We start from the raw sequence: 16,812 nt of genomic DNA, 5'->3' as shown, positions 1-16,812 counted from the left end.
ATATTTGTTAGTTAGTATGATCATATATTCATCTATACATACATGCATCGATATTATAAAATATTAGCACGTCTTTTCATTGTCATTTGTGACTTGGTATTATTATATTATATTAGTATTTCACTAGGGGTACCGTTTAATTTGACGAATAAATATACCTTCGGGGTATGACAATATCCGTTTCATAACAATTTGATTTCTTCAAATTTTACAATATTATAATAAACCTTGCACACTTAAAGTAAATTAATTATCAAATAAAAAAATACATAAACTAAATCATCAAGATAGCTAGTGTAACTTAACCATAAGTAAAAACAAGTGAGGATTGCTTTGAAGTGCTACTCCACGATAAATTTTAATGCGAGCTATATGTTTTATTGAATTCCAAGTTTATTCGTGGGAAAATATATCCGCCGTTCTTTACTGTGCCGATCGGATCCGATGAGCGGTTTGGATGTAAAGTAATATCGAATATGCGGCTCATAATGCCCACTTGAAATGACGTAAACGCCCTTATTGTGCTTTCCTCGTCGATTCCTTGTTTCTTTTACATGTAATCAGATTCTAATCGCAATCAAATCCTCATCGCCTCACTCTCGACTCTCGAGGTCCATCTCAGATCTGAATTCCCAGCGCAGAGCTTCTCTATCGACCAGGATCGAGATGTGCTTCTTCGCGATGTGAAGGATTGCCTTTTTTTTTCTTGCACAATCAAGTCAGGTATAGCCTCTTTTCTCGGCCTTTAATCGATTTTTTCCGGTGTTTTTTAAAGGATTTCGTCGATGAATCTTGACTCTGTAGTGTTGATTTCATTTTCGTAATTGATTCCCGAAGTGTAGTTGTGGACTAATCTGTGATTTGGGATTAGGGTTTCGGTGCACTGTGTTTGGGTAAATTTAAGGTGATTGGCGGGGATTTATGACGGCACTTGAAGTGTTAGATCTGGATTTTTTTGATGTTCTCCCGTGGTGAAGATAACAGAAGTATGGGCTGGATCCTCCCACGTTATGGGTATTTTTGATCTGGAATTTTGTTGGTCGGTTTTATGAAGGTATGGTGCTTCTCTATCTGGAAATAAACTCTTCTGAGGTTGTGTGAAGCTCCTATTTCCTATTCCCTTATGGGAATTTTTTATTTTCCACATGGATACCACGCAAAGGTATCTTTTTGATAATCAAATCACAGTAAACACCCATTGACCTGACTAAGGTTGAATTTCCAGATCAATTAGCAAAGGCATACTTTTGTGATTTACCTCATGTTAAATAGATATATATTACTAGGGGATTTGAATTAACTTTCTCAATTAGCAAAGAGATTGTTCATGCGCTTGAGGATTTGAATCTACCTCATGTTCAAGTCTAATGGATTTGAATCAACCTTCTCAATATTCTGCTTCAAGTATCCAGACTCCTATATGTCGTGAATTCCACATTGGTTGATAGAAGTATGAGAAGTAATGCATATGCATGTTTGATACAACAAGGGGTTAGTTTTCTGTTTGTGCGCTTAATGAAGTGGTGGTCTAACTGCTTATGTTGAACAAATCTGTTTCTGGCCAGAACTTAAAGAGGGGCATGGGTTGCATCGATCTTGCATTTTTCTAGGCTTGTACACGCCTAGACAATTGATACACAATTTATTTATCCCATCAAACATCCAGAATTTTGAGTTATTATGACCTTGACTTGTAATGCTAGTCTATTGCAGCATAGAACCTTAACTATTTTACTTGTATGTCTCTTCTGATTACTTAGTTGTGATTCCTCTTGTATTATGCATTGTAATTTGTTGAGATTCTGATGGGTGTCTGTTTTTCTTTTATGCTGCAAGGTTATGAGCAGTAGAGTAGATAATTTCGATCCTTCTTATAACGCTGCTGTGGTTGGTGCATAATTTGTCCTTCTGGTGTTTGTGATATGGGTTTTTTTCCATGTTCTGAGAAGTCTGGGAAAAGAACTACCAGAAATGCGTTACTTAGAACCCACCACTTCTCTCTCCTTCTTTCTCCTGTTATCTCCTTTTGGGATTGCATCTTTCGCAAAATCAGATACTCCTTCAGACCTGAATGCGTGTAGTACAGTTTCAGTTGATTGACTAATTAACTTTGAGTAAATTTAGCAGTTATTAGGTTTGTTGTTGGATTCAGCAATCCAGCTTTTGTCATATTAGTCATTTTGAAAGGATAGGTAGAGTTCCATATATCAGTGGGATAATAAGATATGGAGAAAGTAAGATGTGGTCAGCCAAGCTCTGTTCCAAAGAAAGGAAAAAAGAAGCAGGCGAAGGGCGAGTTAGATCGTCTGAAGCAGGCTGAGAAGAAAAAGAGACGTTTGGAGAAAGCACTTGCAGCATCCGCTGCCATACGTTCTGAGTTAGAGAAGAAGAAACAGAAGAAACTAGAAGAACAACGAAGACTTGATGAAGAGGGTGCCTCAATTGCTGAAGCAGTTGCCCTTCATGTTCTCTGTGAAGACACGGATGAACCCTGCCCCTTTGCAGTGGACAATGCTTGTCAAAACAACAGTTGGAATTATTCAGGCAATATTGATCTTCTCATGGGTTATCAGACCTCCACAAAACATTGTTTTGACTATCTGAATCAGGTAAGCATTCCGTGCGAGCCTGTGTGGAAGTGTAACAGGTCGGGGAATCGATCTGTATGGCCACCACAAACTTATGTGGAAGACCGTCAATCACTAGCTCACGAAGGAACAAGTCAAGGAGCCGACGTCTCCGTAGGTCTCTTGGCAGCTGAAGCTGTTTCATCACTGCAAATTGTAGAAGATCCAAATGGTGCTCAATTTTCTGGGCCGGGCGCAACAACTTTTCTTATTAATAAAATGCTGGCTGGCTGCAACAATGGTAAAAAGGTTGAAATTTACAGGAAGATATAGCATTTTACAGTGATAAGCTTGTAAATAGCTATTACAAGTATCTTTCTTTGTTTAACATACATTCACCTTCCACTCGGTGGTAATGTCTTGCAAACCGTTTGTGCTATTGTAAACTTGTAACATGTTTGACTATGATTTTTAAGTTTCATGCAGCTATAATTATCTAAAATTGATATTGCAGTTTTAGGTGGGAGAATCTAATAGCAAGCACAAACGTTAGGAATGTTTTGACATTAATAAAATATTATGTCGTAGTTTTTAAAAGTTTTTTTCGGACCTTATATGCGAGATAATAATTTATTGAAATATCTTTAGTCTTCAACCGTGTCTTAATTATATCCCTAAAAAATTTTAAAGGTTAATTGTGTCCTTTATCTTTTTAAATGTGTTTTAAATATATCTTTTCTGTTAATTCTGTCATTTATAATTAACATAATGAGCGTGTCTTTCTCTCGTGAGTCTGCAACTCTAATTAAAAGTTTAATCTTTATACGTAAGCTATCTATGTGAGTTTTAATTACCAAATACCTTCTTCTTGATTTCTCTGCGAGTCGTCTGACTTTTCTTTGGTCGTGAGCTGTGCTGGTAAAGTTGTCAGATGGGTTAATTCATGATGGGACAGATTGGCTCATGGATAGGGTAAGATGGGTCGGTCTATCAACTTAGTCCAATTCAAAATGAATTATGAGTTTGACAGGTTAACCGATGGACTCATCAATTTCTTTAAAAAAATAAAAAAATATTTCATATCTTCATCATTTTATTTCGAAAAGATTTTATCAATCAAATATATCCATAAATATATATTTTAAAAAAATAATACAAATGAAGACTTACGTGAGATGAAAATAATACTATTTTTATTTTAAAATTATAATAAAAGAAAGATAATAAATTGACATAAAACTTATCTTATATATGTTTCTCAATCCACGGATCAATCTAAGTCCGTCGTGAGCCTAGGCGAGTCGGCCCGCAATGAATTTGGGTTAATAAAATTTTAACATAACTCATTTAAATTATTTAATAGGATGGACTAATTTAATGGGTCCAATTCAAATTAACGGCTCTATGTGATGACAAAGTTGTAATGACATCATTCCACCACGGTAAGTGAACTATTTATTTTTATGTCGATTCCCAGGGTTGGAGTAAACAATTTGAAAAATTTATTGAACTTTTTAATTCTGATAATAGAGAATTTTCTTAGCGTCGGCAGCCGAGTATTTTTATCGAATCACATAAATCTGTTTGTGCTCATCTTTATTTTCTTTTTGATATGAATCTTGAATTTTTTTGTGCTCATCTGGAGATTGAGAGTTGTTTTTTTTATTCAATTTTATAAGTTAGAAAACTTTTATCAAATAACGAATAATTTAATTATTAAATGTGAGGGAATTGAATTCACTTTAATTAAGATTCTAATTCCTAACCTTTTACAATGTAAAGGTGTAAATTATTTGTTATTTATTTCTGAAAAGTCAATTTAGTATTTTTTTATTGTTATATTAAACACTAAAAATATATTTTTATATTCAGTTGTGATTACTAGACTAAGTAAATATTTTTGGAATTCACCGCCGACTATGGTATTTTTTTATATTTTTAGTACTTTAGTTATATATTTATAGTTTAATTACTTGGTAAATGTCACTCATAAAATTTAATTTTATGTATTTATTTTTTATTTATAGATTATCTTGGAGAATTGGATTTTTTAGATTGAAACTATATTATAATGGAACAACGAAGCGAATGACCACGAAGGAATTGAATTGATAAATTTTTTATCCTCATATTACACTCTGTCCATCATATGCTCGTTTGGATGCTACGATTTACTTCTCTTGTGATGACCTTGGGTCAGGTACGACGAAAATATTGGGGATAAGCGTTTCACCTTTTACCACAAAGAAAAAATTGAATTGAGCTTTTAATTGGGGTTGTCAACTCAGTGAGAAGTACAAGCTCATTTCATTAATTATAATGATGAAATTATTAGGAATAATATATTTGAGATACATTTAAAAAGATAAGGGAGACATTTAGCCCCTAAAATTTTTTAGGGATATAATTAGGATATGATTGAAATATTAAAAATATTTTAATGAATTACCCTTGATTTTCTCTGTAATGTATTGTAATTTTCTATGAGAAAAATTAAAAGCAAATAAGAATGTTAGGAATATTTTCGTATTAATAAAATCAATTAGAAAAAGTATTATGTATTTATCCAAATTGATAAACCTATTTAGGTTGAACACTTGACTCTTATGATAAATTTAATAAATACCCATTCACTCATTATGATTTTCTTTTAGTGAGATAATGGTACAGTGATCTGACACTCTAGTGGTTAATCAAATATTTAAGATTTAAATCCCAACTATAATATATTATAAAGTATTTTTCTTTATTAATCTTGTATGAAAGCTACATAAATAGTATGTTGGGCAGATAACACTGTTGTTGATTGGAAGAAGACTCCGACCTGAAAGAAAGTCTGCGAGCTAGAACAAAAAGGACTTCCGCTACCTCCTTCTCTGCACACACGAAAAAGAGAGATCGCTAAACGTTAAAGTGAGAATCAGGGAAGAGATCTCTGGCGCAGGCACTCCGACACTCAAATCAGTATAGTGGCTGAGCAAAAAGTGGAGAAGAAGATGAAAAGTATATGTTAGAGGACCCCTTTTATACCATCTTTCATAATTTCCGCAATAATCAAGTGACAGAAAATGTTCGGTATCAAAAGTTGTCAAGTGATAATCATTCTCTAAGGAATCATTCGTTACTCATATCTGAACCGTCTTTTATAACTTATACCTTTGAAGAAGGCTTCATTGAATGCATATACTGTAACAAAAAAATATTCTCTGACAAATAGATGTTACTCTCTGACGAGTTATTGTGATTCTCTGACACTGTTATCTCCTGGAAGAAATTCGACCGGCCAGCTATATGTATTGGGAGATTTAAATCCTTGAAGAATGAGGAGCAAGATCCTATAAATCCGACCGACCATAAGGATGATCAGCTATATACCCTACACCCTGGTGTTGAGGATCTGTCGTTAAAGCAATGGGGAGCTAAGTTTTATTGGTTCGACCAATTCTATGACCGACCGGTCATATAAAGGGAGACTGGCTCTCGAAGAGCAGGAAACTTTGCTTCATAAGTCCGAGTGACCATGGGGCCGGTCAACTTTATATTGAAGGTACTATCATAAGACCAAGTTTGTATGCTGAAAGTAATATTGTAGAAGTGAAGAGTTGGGCCCTGTATGCTCGATTGGTGCATTAAGACTGAACGAGTTTATTTTGATCGGTGTTGTAATGGACTTGCTTGTGTAGGAGATAAGGACGCTGAGCCCTGTAAACCCAACTAGATTCATGAATGACCGATCGTACAAAGGAGGACTGGCACATGAGGAGTGAAATGAGACCCATAGGTTCGGCCGGTTATTAGGTTGACTATGTTAGGACCCTTGGGGGCCGGCTAGAGGTGGGGTGAATAGCCCCTATACAAATCAAACAAAACAACCTTTCTCGGACAAATAACTTGATTAAAAGAAAACTAGCATATAAAAATAATTAAGAAACTAAAAGACAGAGACTCAACGGATTTACTTGGATACAACCGGGGAGGTTGTTAATCCAAGAAGAAAAAACGCACTAACAATTCTCTTTCAGGCGGAGAAACCTCTTTACAATAGTGAACGCTCAGAAAACAGAAAGCTAAATAGAAAATAAAGTGTGAACAAGTGCTGTATTGACCTTTCTAGTTGTTGTAAAGCTTTGGGAGCAAGGATACTTATATAGCCTTGCTCGGGGCGCCTGGAAGGATTTTAGGCGCATGGAGTGGGATAGAACTCTATCCCCGATGCGTCGATCAAAGTCCACGTCGATCTTGATAAAACTTGGGTTCCGAGCTGCCCGAAGGGGGAAGTCAACATTTTGTTGACTTTCTCTCCGGGCCTCCAGCTTCGGCTCCACTTGCTTCGATCTGGGTCTTCCGCTCCGGGTTCGCTCGTTTGGGTGATTTCGACCATCCAAAATAGGGCTCACCCAAACCCAACTTCCGACATTCTCCTCGAGCAAGCTTCCGCTCCGGCTTCTCGTCCCTCGGAAACACCGCGCGCCTCCTTCTCGTCCGCTCGCGTACTCTTCCACAGCACCTCGTCCCTCAGACGCACCGAGCTCGTCGGCTCTCTCCCATGTCGTCCTTCTCGCTAACTGCATCTTTTGCTCGACGCCCTGTGCTCCTAAGTTCTTGTACACTTAGACACAAGGTTAAATACAACACAACCTAACCTAACTTGTTTGATCACATTAAAACAACCTTAAGGAACCAACAATCCCCCCCTTTTTGTTGTGAGCAACCCAAGTTAAATTAGAGTAAACTAACATAAAGTAAAAGAAATAAATTTGCAATTAAAGTGCAAAAAAATTTAAAAGGGTTAAACTACCTCCCCCTAGACCTAATATTCTCTTCTTCCCCCTTTGATCACAAAAAAAATGAGGTACAAAAAAAAAAAATCTAAGGGTAACTTTTTCAAAAAATAGTAAAGTTTTTAGTTAAAAAAATGATTTTCAACATTTTGAAAAACTTATCAAGTTTTTTGAAAATTTTGAAAAATAATTTTGATAGCATTAAAAAAAATTGCGATAATTTTTTTTAAAAAAATTCTAAGTAAAAAATATTTTTGATGTCACCAAAAAACATCAATAATTTCCTAAGTTTGCAAAAACTAATTTTGTAGAAATAATTTTGGTAAAGTAAAAAAAATCTTTAAGTCCCCTTAAAATTCTAAGTTTAAAAAAAAATTGTGTAACTATTTAAAGTATTATTTAATTATAATTAAATGCTTTATAAGTTAGTCAATTAAACATTTTATTTCATTAATTGACTTTCAAGCTGTGGGGAGGTACTAGACCTTCTTGGTTATTAGAGCAATAATCACTTTCTAGACAAAACCTCTTAAGGAAATTTAAACATTTAATTTTCTCGCTGAAAGCACTAAGTCTAATTAAAGTTCAAGTTAGACAAGACTTTGAAACTCAATATAGGTTCCAGTCAACTTGATTAATTAAGAATTTTTTAGGAACAAATTTCTTTAAAATTTTTCTAATTTGTCCATTATGAAATCTAATATATCAGCTTAGTCTATTATAATTTTGAGTTCTAACATTCAAGCATGCATGATTTTTCAAGTTCTTTATTTCATTTTGTAAATTATCATTTTTCAATTTTATTTTATCAAATTCTTCTAATGGACAAGATTTTGCTAGAATTAATTTTAACTCTTTAATTTTTTTCCCCAACTTATAATAATTCTTTGATAAATATTTTATAAACTTAAATGATTTATCAGACGGAAGAGATCGTACTTAACTTACCTTGTCGATCCCGTTATCTGTAGCTCCCCTTGAAGTGTTATTTTATTCTGATGTCGGTCCCCCTTCATCGATGCTCTCGATACTCATTTCGAATGAGCTTGCTTCTTTTTCATCGTCTTGATAGCTTGACATTAACGCAAGTCCGGAGAAAGCCTCAATCTCTGATTCGGACGACATTTCGTCCCACGTCGCCTTCAGGTTTTTGTGCTTGTTCGTTTGGATGAGCTTTTTGTTCTTGCCTTTGTCTTTGTTCTTCAATTTATGGTAGTTGTCTTTAATATGTCCTTTTTCATTGCAGTGGTAGCATCTGATTTTCCTTCTCTTTCTATCCTGCAAATGGTTAGATTTTCTAGATTTAAATAACTTTTTAAATTGGTTTACCTTCATCGTCGTTTCCTCGTCGTCGAAAGAAGATTCTGAATCTAGTTCATCCATCTTTGCCTTGAGGGCAATATTGTGCTTCGGCTCCTTCTTTGAATCTACACATCTCGATTCATGGACTTTAAAAGTTGAAAATAACTCTTCTAAAGTAACATATTCTAAATCCTTAGAGATATAGTAGGCATCTACTAATGATGCCCATTTCGTATTTCTAGGGAATGCATTAAGAGGGTACCTTAACAAATCTTGGTTGCTTACCTTTTCTCCGAGATTCGAAAGTTCGGTGATGAGCTCCTTAATCCTCGATTGAAGGTGTGCAATGGTTTCGTCTTCTTCGAATCAAAGTTGGTGAGCTGGTTGCGAAGTAAGTCCCGTCTCGCGAGCTTGGCTTCGGACGTCCCTTCATGTAGCTCAAGGAACTTCTCTCAAAGCCCCTTTGCTGAGTTGTAGGTGTCGATCCGGTTGATTTCTTGTGACGGTAGAACGCTCAGCAGATTGAACTCTGTTTTGTTGTTTGCCATGTAGTCGGTCTGCTCATTCTTCGTCCATTGGTATTCTTCCTTACCTTCGGGTGCTATAAAACTAAACTTCATTATTAAAAGCAATTCAAAATCGATTTTAAAGAATACCTGCATTCTCTTTTTCCAGCTCGCGAACTCCCCCTCGAACTTCGATGGGTATATGCTCGGTCTGGCCATCGATACGGTGCTTTGATCAGCGGTTAGTTCTCCTGAAGCGTCCTGGCTTTGATACCACTTGTTAGGACCCTTGGCGACCGGCTAGAGGGGGTGAATAGCCCCTGCACAAATCAAACAAAGCAACCTTTCTTGGATAAATAACTTGATTAAAAGAACACTTGCATATAAAAATAATTAAGAAACTAAAAAACAGAGACTCAGCGAATTTACTTGGTTACAATCGGGGAGGTTGTTAATCCAAGACGAAAAAGTGCACTAACAATTCTCCTTCAGGCGGAGAAGTCTCTTTACAGCAGTGAACGCTCAGAAACAGAAAGCTAAACAGAAAATGAAGTGCGTACAAATGTTGTATTGATCTTTCTAGTTGTTGTAAAGTTTTGGGAGCAAGACTACTTATATAGCCTTGCTCAGGGTGCATGAAAGGGTTTCAGGTGCCTGGAGTGGGATAGAACTCTATCCCCAACGCGTCGGTCAAAGTCCACGTTGATCTTGATAAAACTTGGATTCCATGAGCTCGAAGGGTTCCAGGTGCTCGGACTGCTCCGGGCGCCGGAATGGTTCTGGGCGCCCCAAAGGGGAAAGTCAACATTTTGTTGACTTTCTCTCCGGGCCTCTAGCTTCAGCTCCATTTGCTTTGATCCGGGTCTTCCGCTCCGACTCCACTCGCTTGGGTGATTCCGGCAATCCGGAATAGGCTCACCCGAACCCAACTTCCGACCTTGATCTCCTCGAACAAGCTTCCGCTCCAGCTTCTCGTCCCTCGGAAACATCGCGCGCCTCCTTCTCGTTCGTCCGCGTACTCTTCCGCAGCATCTCGTCCCTCAAACGCATCGAGCCCGTCAGCTCTCTCCCGTGTCGTCCTTCTCGCTAACTACATCTTTTGCTTGACGTTCTGTGCTCTTAAGTTCCTGTACACTTAGACACCAGGTTAAACATAACAGGACCTAACCTAACTTGTTTGATCACATCAAAATAACATTGGGGTATCAACAGACTATCAATATACTGAGAGAATATGTTGTAGCAGTGGGGAGCTATATCTCATATGTCCGACCATATATTAAGAGACTTAACGAATACTAAACTTAGATAAGCCCGATTTGCCTTTGTACCAACCAGTTATTTACAAGTGGAACACTAGATCTTTTAAGTCCGACAGACTCATTGATAGGCCATCCTTATACCGAAAACCTTAACACTGATTGAGAAACTAAGCCTTAATAGAAGTGACGCTCTGGTTACCATCTCATCTTAACTCTACTACCATCTCACATTAATTTTGATTATCATGTCACCGCTGATCCGCTCATAAGATACTATATCATCCACGTTGGCCGTTTTGGATAGACCATCCCAAGTAATTTTCTCGATTTAATCAATTATTTTCAGCGCTACCCACAGATATCTAGCTCATCAAGCGTTAGACCGTGGTACCCTGGAGTAAATCCTCATTATCTCCAGCAACTTTTTGCTCCAAATCGTTTATGGAGTCTACGTGGTGTCCTTGAGTGGCGTCTTTGCGGCCGGGATTAGCCCCTTGTTACTTGCCGCCTTTGGAAGCTTGACCACCGCCGTCATTCTCCTTTCGGCTGCTGTCTTGCTTGAAAGGTAGGTACTGCAGTCAAACTATTTCTTTATATTTTGGTACAAAAACATAGAATTGACCTGCTGTGTTCATTGTTGATTGCTGCATGCATGACTGCAGAATGAAATGGCCAACCGAGTTTAAGTCCCATGTCTAAGTTCTTTCTTCGTTCCTTGCGAGGGCAAGTGATATTTGTGTCATAAATTAGATTTGAGCAAAGAACAAAACCAGTCCATAAATAGTTTTTTCTGCTACTCATCACGGTAACCTTATACCAAGTTCTGCTATTGGAAGGAATTACAAAAGCTTCTCCAAATATTGCTTCTGCCATGCCTATCCTAACCACTGGCTTCATCTTCATAATCGCAGTTTGCCTCAGGTATCTCAAATTACGATCCCTAATATAACAGATCTCAACACCTTGATCTTTGAATGATCTTATAGGCTTGAAAGATTTGAGGTAAGCTGTCAGTACAGTAGAACAACGATCATAGGAACCTTGGTGTGTTTAACTGGGGCTATAGCAATTTGCTCACCTACTTCAGCAACTAGGCTCTTAACTTTCTTGGCCAAGGCCTGAAACATCGAAGAACTTGTAGTTGATTTTTTTATTGTTTCCTTTGATTTTCCTGAAAACAATTTTCACGCATCAAAGGATCCTCTTACAAACAAAGAAGTTAGAAGAAATTTTGTAGGGAAGAATGAAGGTTTACAATAACACGATTGATCTCATGCATTTGAAATTAAGCTACATACAAACAAACAAAAAATGAATTCAAGGAATGAGGAGCCATGCAACGCCCCTGTTCACAAGTAGCCGGAATCCGGTGAGGTAGTGAACACAGGCTTGTCCTTGTCCATCACGTTGCTTTCCGCTGCCCCGGCACTGCTGCTCTTCCTCCGCGGCTTCGCCTCGCCGAGCATCGTGAGCACGTCCCTGATCGACGGCCGGTCCTTGGGCAGCTTCGCCGTGCACAGCACCGCGATCCGCAGCACCAACACCATCTCCTCCTGCACATGCTTGCACCGCCCGCCCACGCTCCCGTCCAGCACCTCTTCCACCTGGTTGCTTCTCAGCTTGTCCCGAACCCACCCCACGATCTCCTGCCCTTCGCCGAACTCCGCCTCGATGGGCTTTTTCCCGGTCGCCAGCTCCATCAGCACCACCCCGAAGCTGTAGATGTCGCTCTTCTGATCCACCTTCAGCGTGTAGCCATACTCTGTTTCAGGATAGAGCATGATGAATCCTTCTTTTAACCAGAAACAGAGCAAATTAAACGAGAGATTTTGATCATGTACCTGGAGCGATGTAGCCGTACGACCCGGCGACCATCGTCACGGATTCATTGGTCCTCGACATCATCCTCGCGAGGCCGAAGTCGGCGATTCGGGCGTCGAGGTTGGCGTCGAGCAAGATGTTGTTCGACTTAATGTCTCTGTGAATTATGGGAGGGTTGAAGTCGTGGTGGAGGTAGGCGAGTGCCTGTGCGACACCGGCAGCCACGTTGTACCGCACCACCCAGTCAGCGAGTACGCCGCCGCCGCCCTGCTGCGGCCCGTGCAACGCCTCCCACAGGCTGCCGTTGGGCATGTACTCGTATAGGATCATTGTGTCGACGTCGTTGTGCATGTAACCGAGCAATCGTACGATGTTGCGGTGCCGGAGCTTGCCTAGTACGTTGACTTCTCCGGCCATTTCGGCGGCGAGGCTCGAGCTACCGCCACCTACTGCGGCGTTGTCGGGAGAGCCGCCAGCCCGCCAGAGCTTCTTGACGGCCACCACCGTGTGCGGAGGCCGGGGGAGCTCGGCCTTGTAGACGATCCCAGTGGCACCCATTCCGATGACGTTCGCCTCCTTGACACAGGCGATGATTTCTCCGCTCGTGAAGTAGAGCCGCTGAAACGCCGTCAGCCGCCACGGCCATGCGCCGCCAGTCTCTTCGTCAAAGCGTTCCTCGCAGCAGCTGCCGTTGCTGGCATACCATTTCTTGTAAAGATACTGAGCGCCCAAGAGAATGATGCAGAAGGCGAGCACCACCGCGATGCCTGTCATCCATCCGGCGACGATGTGCTTCAATCGAGCACTCTTTCGACTCCCCGACCAAGCCTCCCCGTCTCCCGAGCTGCACGGAGGCAGCACTCCGCCACAAAGTCCCGAATTCCCAGCGAGCTCGTCAGGGTTTATGGTCCTCAGTATGCCATTTGCGGGGAGAGGGCCAGAGAGATTGTTGTGCGACAAATTCAAGGTCTCAAGCGCCGGCGAGCTCCCAAAGTTCTCCGGTATCGGTCCTGTTAGCAGGTTATTAGAGAAGTCAACGGTGGCGAGTGCCGGCATCATTGCTATCGCGACAGGGATCTCGCCGGCGAGCAAATTGCCATGGAGGTCGAGACTGACCAGCTTCTGGCACGCGGCAAGGCTCGCCGGGATACCTCCTTCAAGGCGGTTATTCGACAGATCGAGAACCGCCATCGTGGGGCAGTCTTGGAACTGGTCCGGAATCTCGCCGGAGATCCGGTTATCAGATGCCATGAAGCTCTGCAGCGTGGGGATGGAGAAGATGTTGGAAGGGAGGCCCAACCGGAAGCCGTTGTGGGAGAGGTCGATGAAGGAGAGCGACGTCGAGAGGGCGATGTCGCCGGGAATCTCGTCGTCGAGCTCGTTTCCGGCCAACTCCAACCTCTCCAGCATCGGCAGTTTCCCTAGCCCAACGGGGATCGAACCGTTGAGCCGGTTGCTCTGCATCCTCACCCGGACCAACGTGGTGCACGTCGTCAGTCCCGTTGGAATCCCGCCGGAGAAGGCGTTGTTGAAGAGGATAAGCTTGGCGAGGCTGCCGCCGTCGCATAGGCTTCCGGGGATCTCACCGGAAAGTGAGTTCGACGACACGTCGAGCCACGTCAGCTGCGAGCTGCGTCCCAGATTCGGTGGGAGAGCGCCGGTGAGCGAGTTGTTCCACAGCTCGAGCACTAACAATTTAGGCAAGACCCCAATGCCGGCAGGCACCGTGCCAGTGAGCCTGTTGCACATCAGGTTTAGCAGCTCCAAATTCTCCAACATCGATAACTCCGGCGGAATCCCGCCGGAAATCAAGTTGTCAGAGAGGTCGAGCAACATGAGTGCCGAGATATTCCCAATTTCCTTGGGAATCTCTCCGTCCAAATTGTTCTTGTACAAAAACAGAGTAGTCAGCTGCTTGAGCTTTCCCAATTCCGGCGGAATCCCGTCGTTGAGATTCCCGACTGCCAAGTCGAGGTATTGAAGATTCGAGAGGTTCCCGAACTCGGCGGGGATGCTTCCCTCCAGCTCATTGTACCCTATTATGAGCTTCTCCAGCGAGGTGAGTTCGCTGAGCTCCGCTGGGATTTTTCCGGTAAGATTGTTGCCGGAAAGGCCTAAAAATTTCAGCTTTCGTAGGCTCCTGTAGGCCGTCGGGATCGACCCCTCGAAGAAGCTTCCTCGAAAATCTAACACCTCGAGAGCTGTCGCGTTGGATAGATCTTTTGGTAGTGATCCGACGAAGTTGTTGCTCGACGCGTTCAGGATCGTGAGCCCCGGCGACGATCCTAGGCCGTTGGGGAACTCGCCGACGAAGGCGTTGGCGCTGACGTCGAACTCGCGGAGGGAGGAGAGGCCGGATAGAGAGACGGAAAGCGAGGAGGAGAAGGAGTTGCAGCAGAGGTTGAGTGTGGTGAGGCTGCTGAGGCGGCGGAGGTCGTCGGCGATGACGCCGCTAAGGTTGAGGCGCGAGAGGTTGAGGGCGGAAACAAAGCCCAGGGAGTTGCATTCGACGCCGGTCCAATTGCAGTGGAAGAAGTCATCTTCCAGGTTCTCCGGAGGGATCCAGTCGCTGAGGGAGTGGAGGGGATCGACAAGGCCGGATTTGATAGCGAGCAAAGCGGCGATCTCGTCGTCTATAGTGCCTGCTGCGCTGGAAGTTGTAGCGCACCAGCAACAGATGTTGAAGGCGAAGAAGAAGAAGAAGAAGAAGGAGTGGGAGAAATGATGAGCAATTGGCTTCATCTTTGCTTTCTTCCTCCCTATCTCTAGCCCTACTTCATCCTCTACTCCGTTTGCATGCCACTGATTGAGGAGGAAGAAGAAGTAGTAGTAGTAGTGGAGAAAAGATGGATTATTGTGGTTTAACTTGTTTATTAATTCGGAATTTTAACCCGTATCATTTCTGTAAGATCCAAAGCCCCTTTCAATTTTCTTCCCAAGGGGAGGAGTGTAAGATGAGAGAGAGGAAGAAGATAGGAGAGGGAGGGATGGAAATCCTCTTACGTGTTTACTATAGGAGAAAAGAAAAGATTAAAAGAAAAAATAAACTTGGCTCAACATTAATATCAATGAGATTAATCATCTCCTTGTCCAAATTTAGAATGAGAGATAGTTCCTTTCTCCTGAAATTTTATTCAGAGAAATCAAAGGGCACTTGAAAAAAAAGGAAAACATTTCAATGAGAAAAGTTAAAGCAAATATGAAACCATATTAGGGGATAAAAATATAATGGTCAAGTGGACATTATTTAAAGGAAAAAAAAAAAAGGAAAAATGGCTCGTGAGATCTTGGGTTTTGCGACAGCTGTGAAGTTATAGTTAATGGGTTCAAGCTTTGGACTAATAGAGAACAATGCCCGACATGAAACATGGGGAGAATGTGTCTAAAGCCAACCATAACTATATTATTATTCGGCTCCATCCTTTTTACTTAGAACCTACTAATGCAAGGCTGACGCAAAAAGATGGTACAAGGAACGTGTAAGTCATTTTACTTGTATGTTCAGTAGATGATCTCATAAAAGAAACTGCATCAAGTATTGACGGTTGAGTTTTAGCATGAATCAACTTAATTACGAAACACTATAAAAATAATTTAGTAATGGAATTTCCGACAGAATTATATTCCATAAGGAATTATCAATGGAAAATAATATTCGTCGGGAAGTACTGACGGAATAAAATTCTTTTAGGAACCACTGATGGATTAGAGTTTCCTTCGGGAAGCCAAGACCCGTAACCCTAATTCCATAGGGTTTTTGATAGAATAAAAATTCTGCTGGAAACCCTCTACAGAACCAATTCTGTCGGGAAGATCAAAGAAGAACCACCGACGAAAATGTAATTCTGTCGATAAATATAGCGTGATTACTGATAGAATTTGTGTTTCCGTCGGAAATCTTCAACTAAATACAGATGAAAACACATTCCGTCGGTAATTTTGAGTAAAAATCTAGGACATGGTCCTAATTTTTCTTACGCGCGACATCTCTTCTTCCCTGATCTCCTACGACTCTAACGGTTCCCCTGTAAGTGCTCTCCGCCCCGTCGTCTCTCCCTCTTCCCAACGCCGACAGCGGCTAGTAGCTATGTCAGCCGCCAACATACGACTCATGGCTTTGCCGGCCACTAGCATGCAGCTCACGACTTTGCTGGATGTCAGCACGCAGCCAGTGGCTTGACCGGCTATAGGTTGGGCTCCCGGCAGCTATTGGTCGTGTGGCTAGCTGCTAGAACACTAGCGACGGCTTGGCCAGCCACTAGCTGGTCTCGGTTGCTTGGCTGGTCGTCGCTTGGGCGGTAGCCACCTATTGGCCGTGGCTGGCAGCTTGGCCATGACTAGCAGCGTGGTCGGCTGCCAACACATAGCCGGTAGCTTATCCAATTGCCAGCTTGGTTAGCTATGAGACTGTGGTCGCTAGCTTAGTCCTCCTATGAATTTGTCCTAGCTTGTCATTGTTTGTGATTAATTTTAGCTATATTTTTTTTATTTTGTAGTATAGTGCATTTGCTGCTTTTCTCCAATTGGATTACACATTTTCAAGTATAATTTATTAAATGAATGAATTTAGGGG

The 16,812-nt window shown here is 41.4% G+C and overlaps 2 protein-coding genes across 3 annotated transcripts; one reads left to right on the top strand and one right to left on the bottom strand.

The window, feature by feature from the left end:
- Positions 1-537: 537 nt before the first annotated feature.
- On the top strand, positions 538-3,069 carry LOC121974728. Of its 2 annotated transcripts, XM_042525914.1 has the most exons (3): positions 538-723; positions 872-1,054; positions 1,837-3,069. In XM_042525914.1, exon 3 carries the CDS (start codon positions 2,226-2,228, stop codon positions 2,898-2,900), a length of 675 nt encoding a protein of 224 aa, XP_042381848.1. In that variant the 5' UTR covers positions 538-723; positions 872-1,054; positions 1,837-2,225; the 3' UTR covers positions 2,901-3,069. The 2 variants fall into 2 exon arrangements, with proteins under 2 accessions (XP_042381848.1, XP_042381849.1); XM_042525915.1 differs by lacking the exon at positions 872-1,054.
- Positions 3,070-11,622: 8,553 nt separating this feature from the next.
- On the bottom strand, positions 11,623-15,114 carry LOC121974727 (MDIS1-interacting receptor like kinase 1-like). The gene is made up of 2 exons (XM_042525913.1): positions 12,260-15,114; positions 11,623-12,180 (listed from the first exon to the last, which is right to left on the bottom strand). Exons 1-2 carry the CDS (start codon positions 14,979-14,981, stop codon positions 11,768-11,770), a joined length of 3,135 nt encoding a protein of 1,044 aa, XP_042381847.1. The 5' UTR covers positions 14,982-15,114; the 3' UTR covers positions 11,623-11,767.
- Positions 15,115-16,812: the final 1,698 nt, after the last annotated feature.

Source organism: Zingiber officinale, chromosome 4B (genome assembly GCF_018446385.1).
Source record: "Zingiber officinale cultivar Zhangliang chromosome 4B, Zo_v1.1, whole genome shotgun sequence".
Lineage (NCBI taxonomy): Eukaryota > Viridiplantae > Streptophyta > Magnoliopsida > Zingiberales > Zingiberaceae > Zingiber > Zingiber officinale.
Note: the sequence above shows the minus strand (reverse complement) of the source record. Positions and strands in the feature narration are given on the sequence as shown.

Bases quoted from the DNA above. Each gene is read 5' to 3' on its own strand.
- LOC121974728 (XM_042525915.1), top strand. From the start codon at position 2,226: ATGGAGAAAGTAAGATGTGGTCAGCCAAGCTCTGTTCCAAAGAAAGGA.
- LOC121974727 (XM_042525913.1), bottom strand. From the start codon at position 14,981: ATGAAGCCAATTGCTCATCATTTCTCCCACTCCTTCTTCTTCTTCTTC. The intron at 12,181-12,259 runs GTACATGATCAA...ATCCTGAAACAG, and splicing joins GTACGGCTACATCGCTCCAG to AGTATGGCTACACGCTGAAG.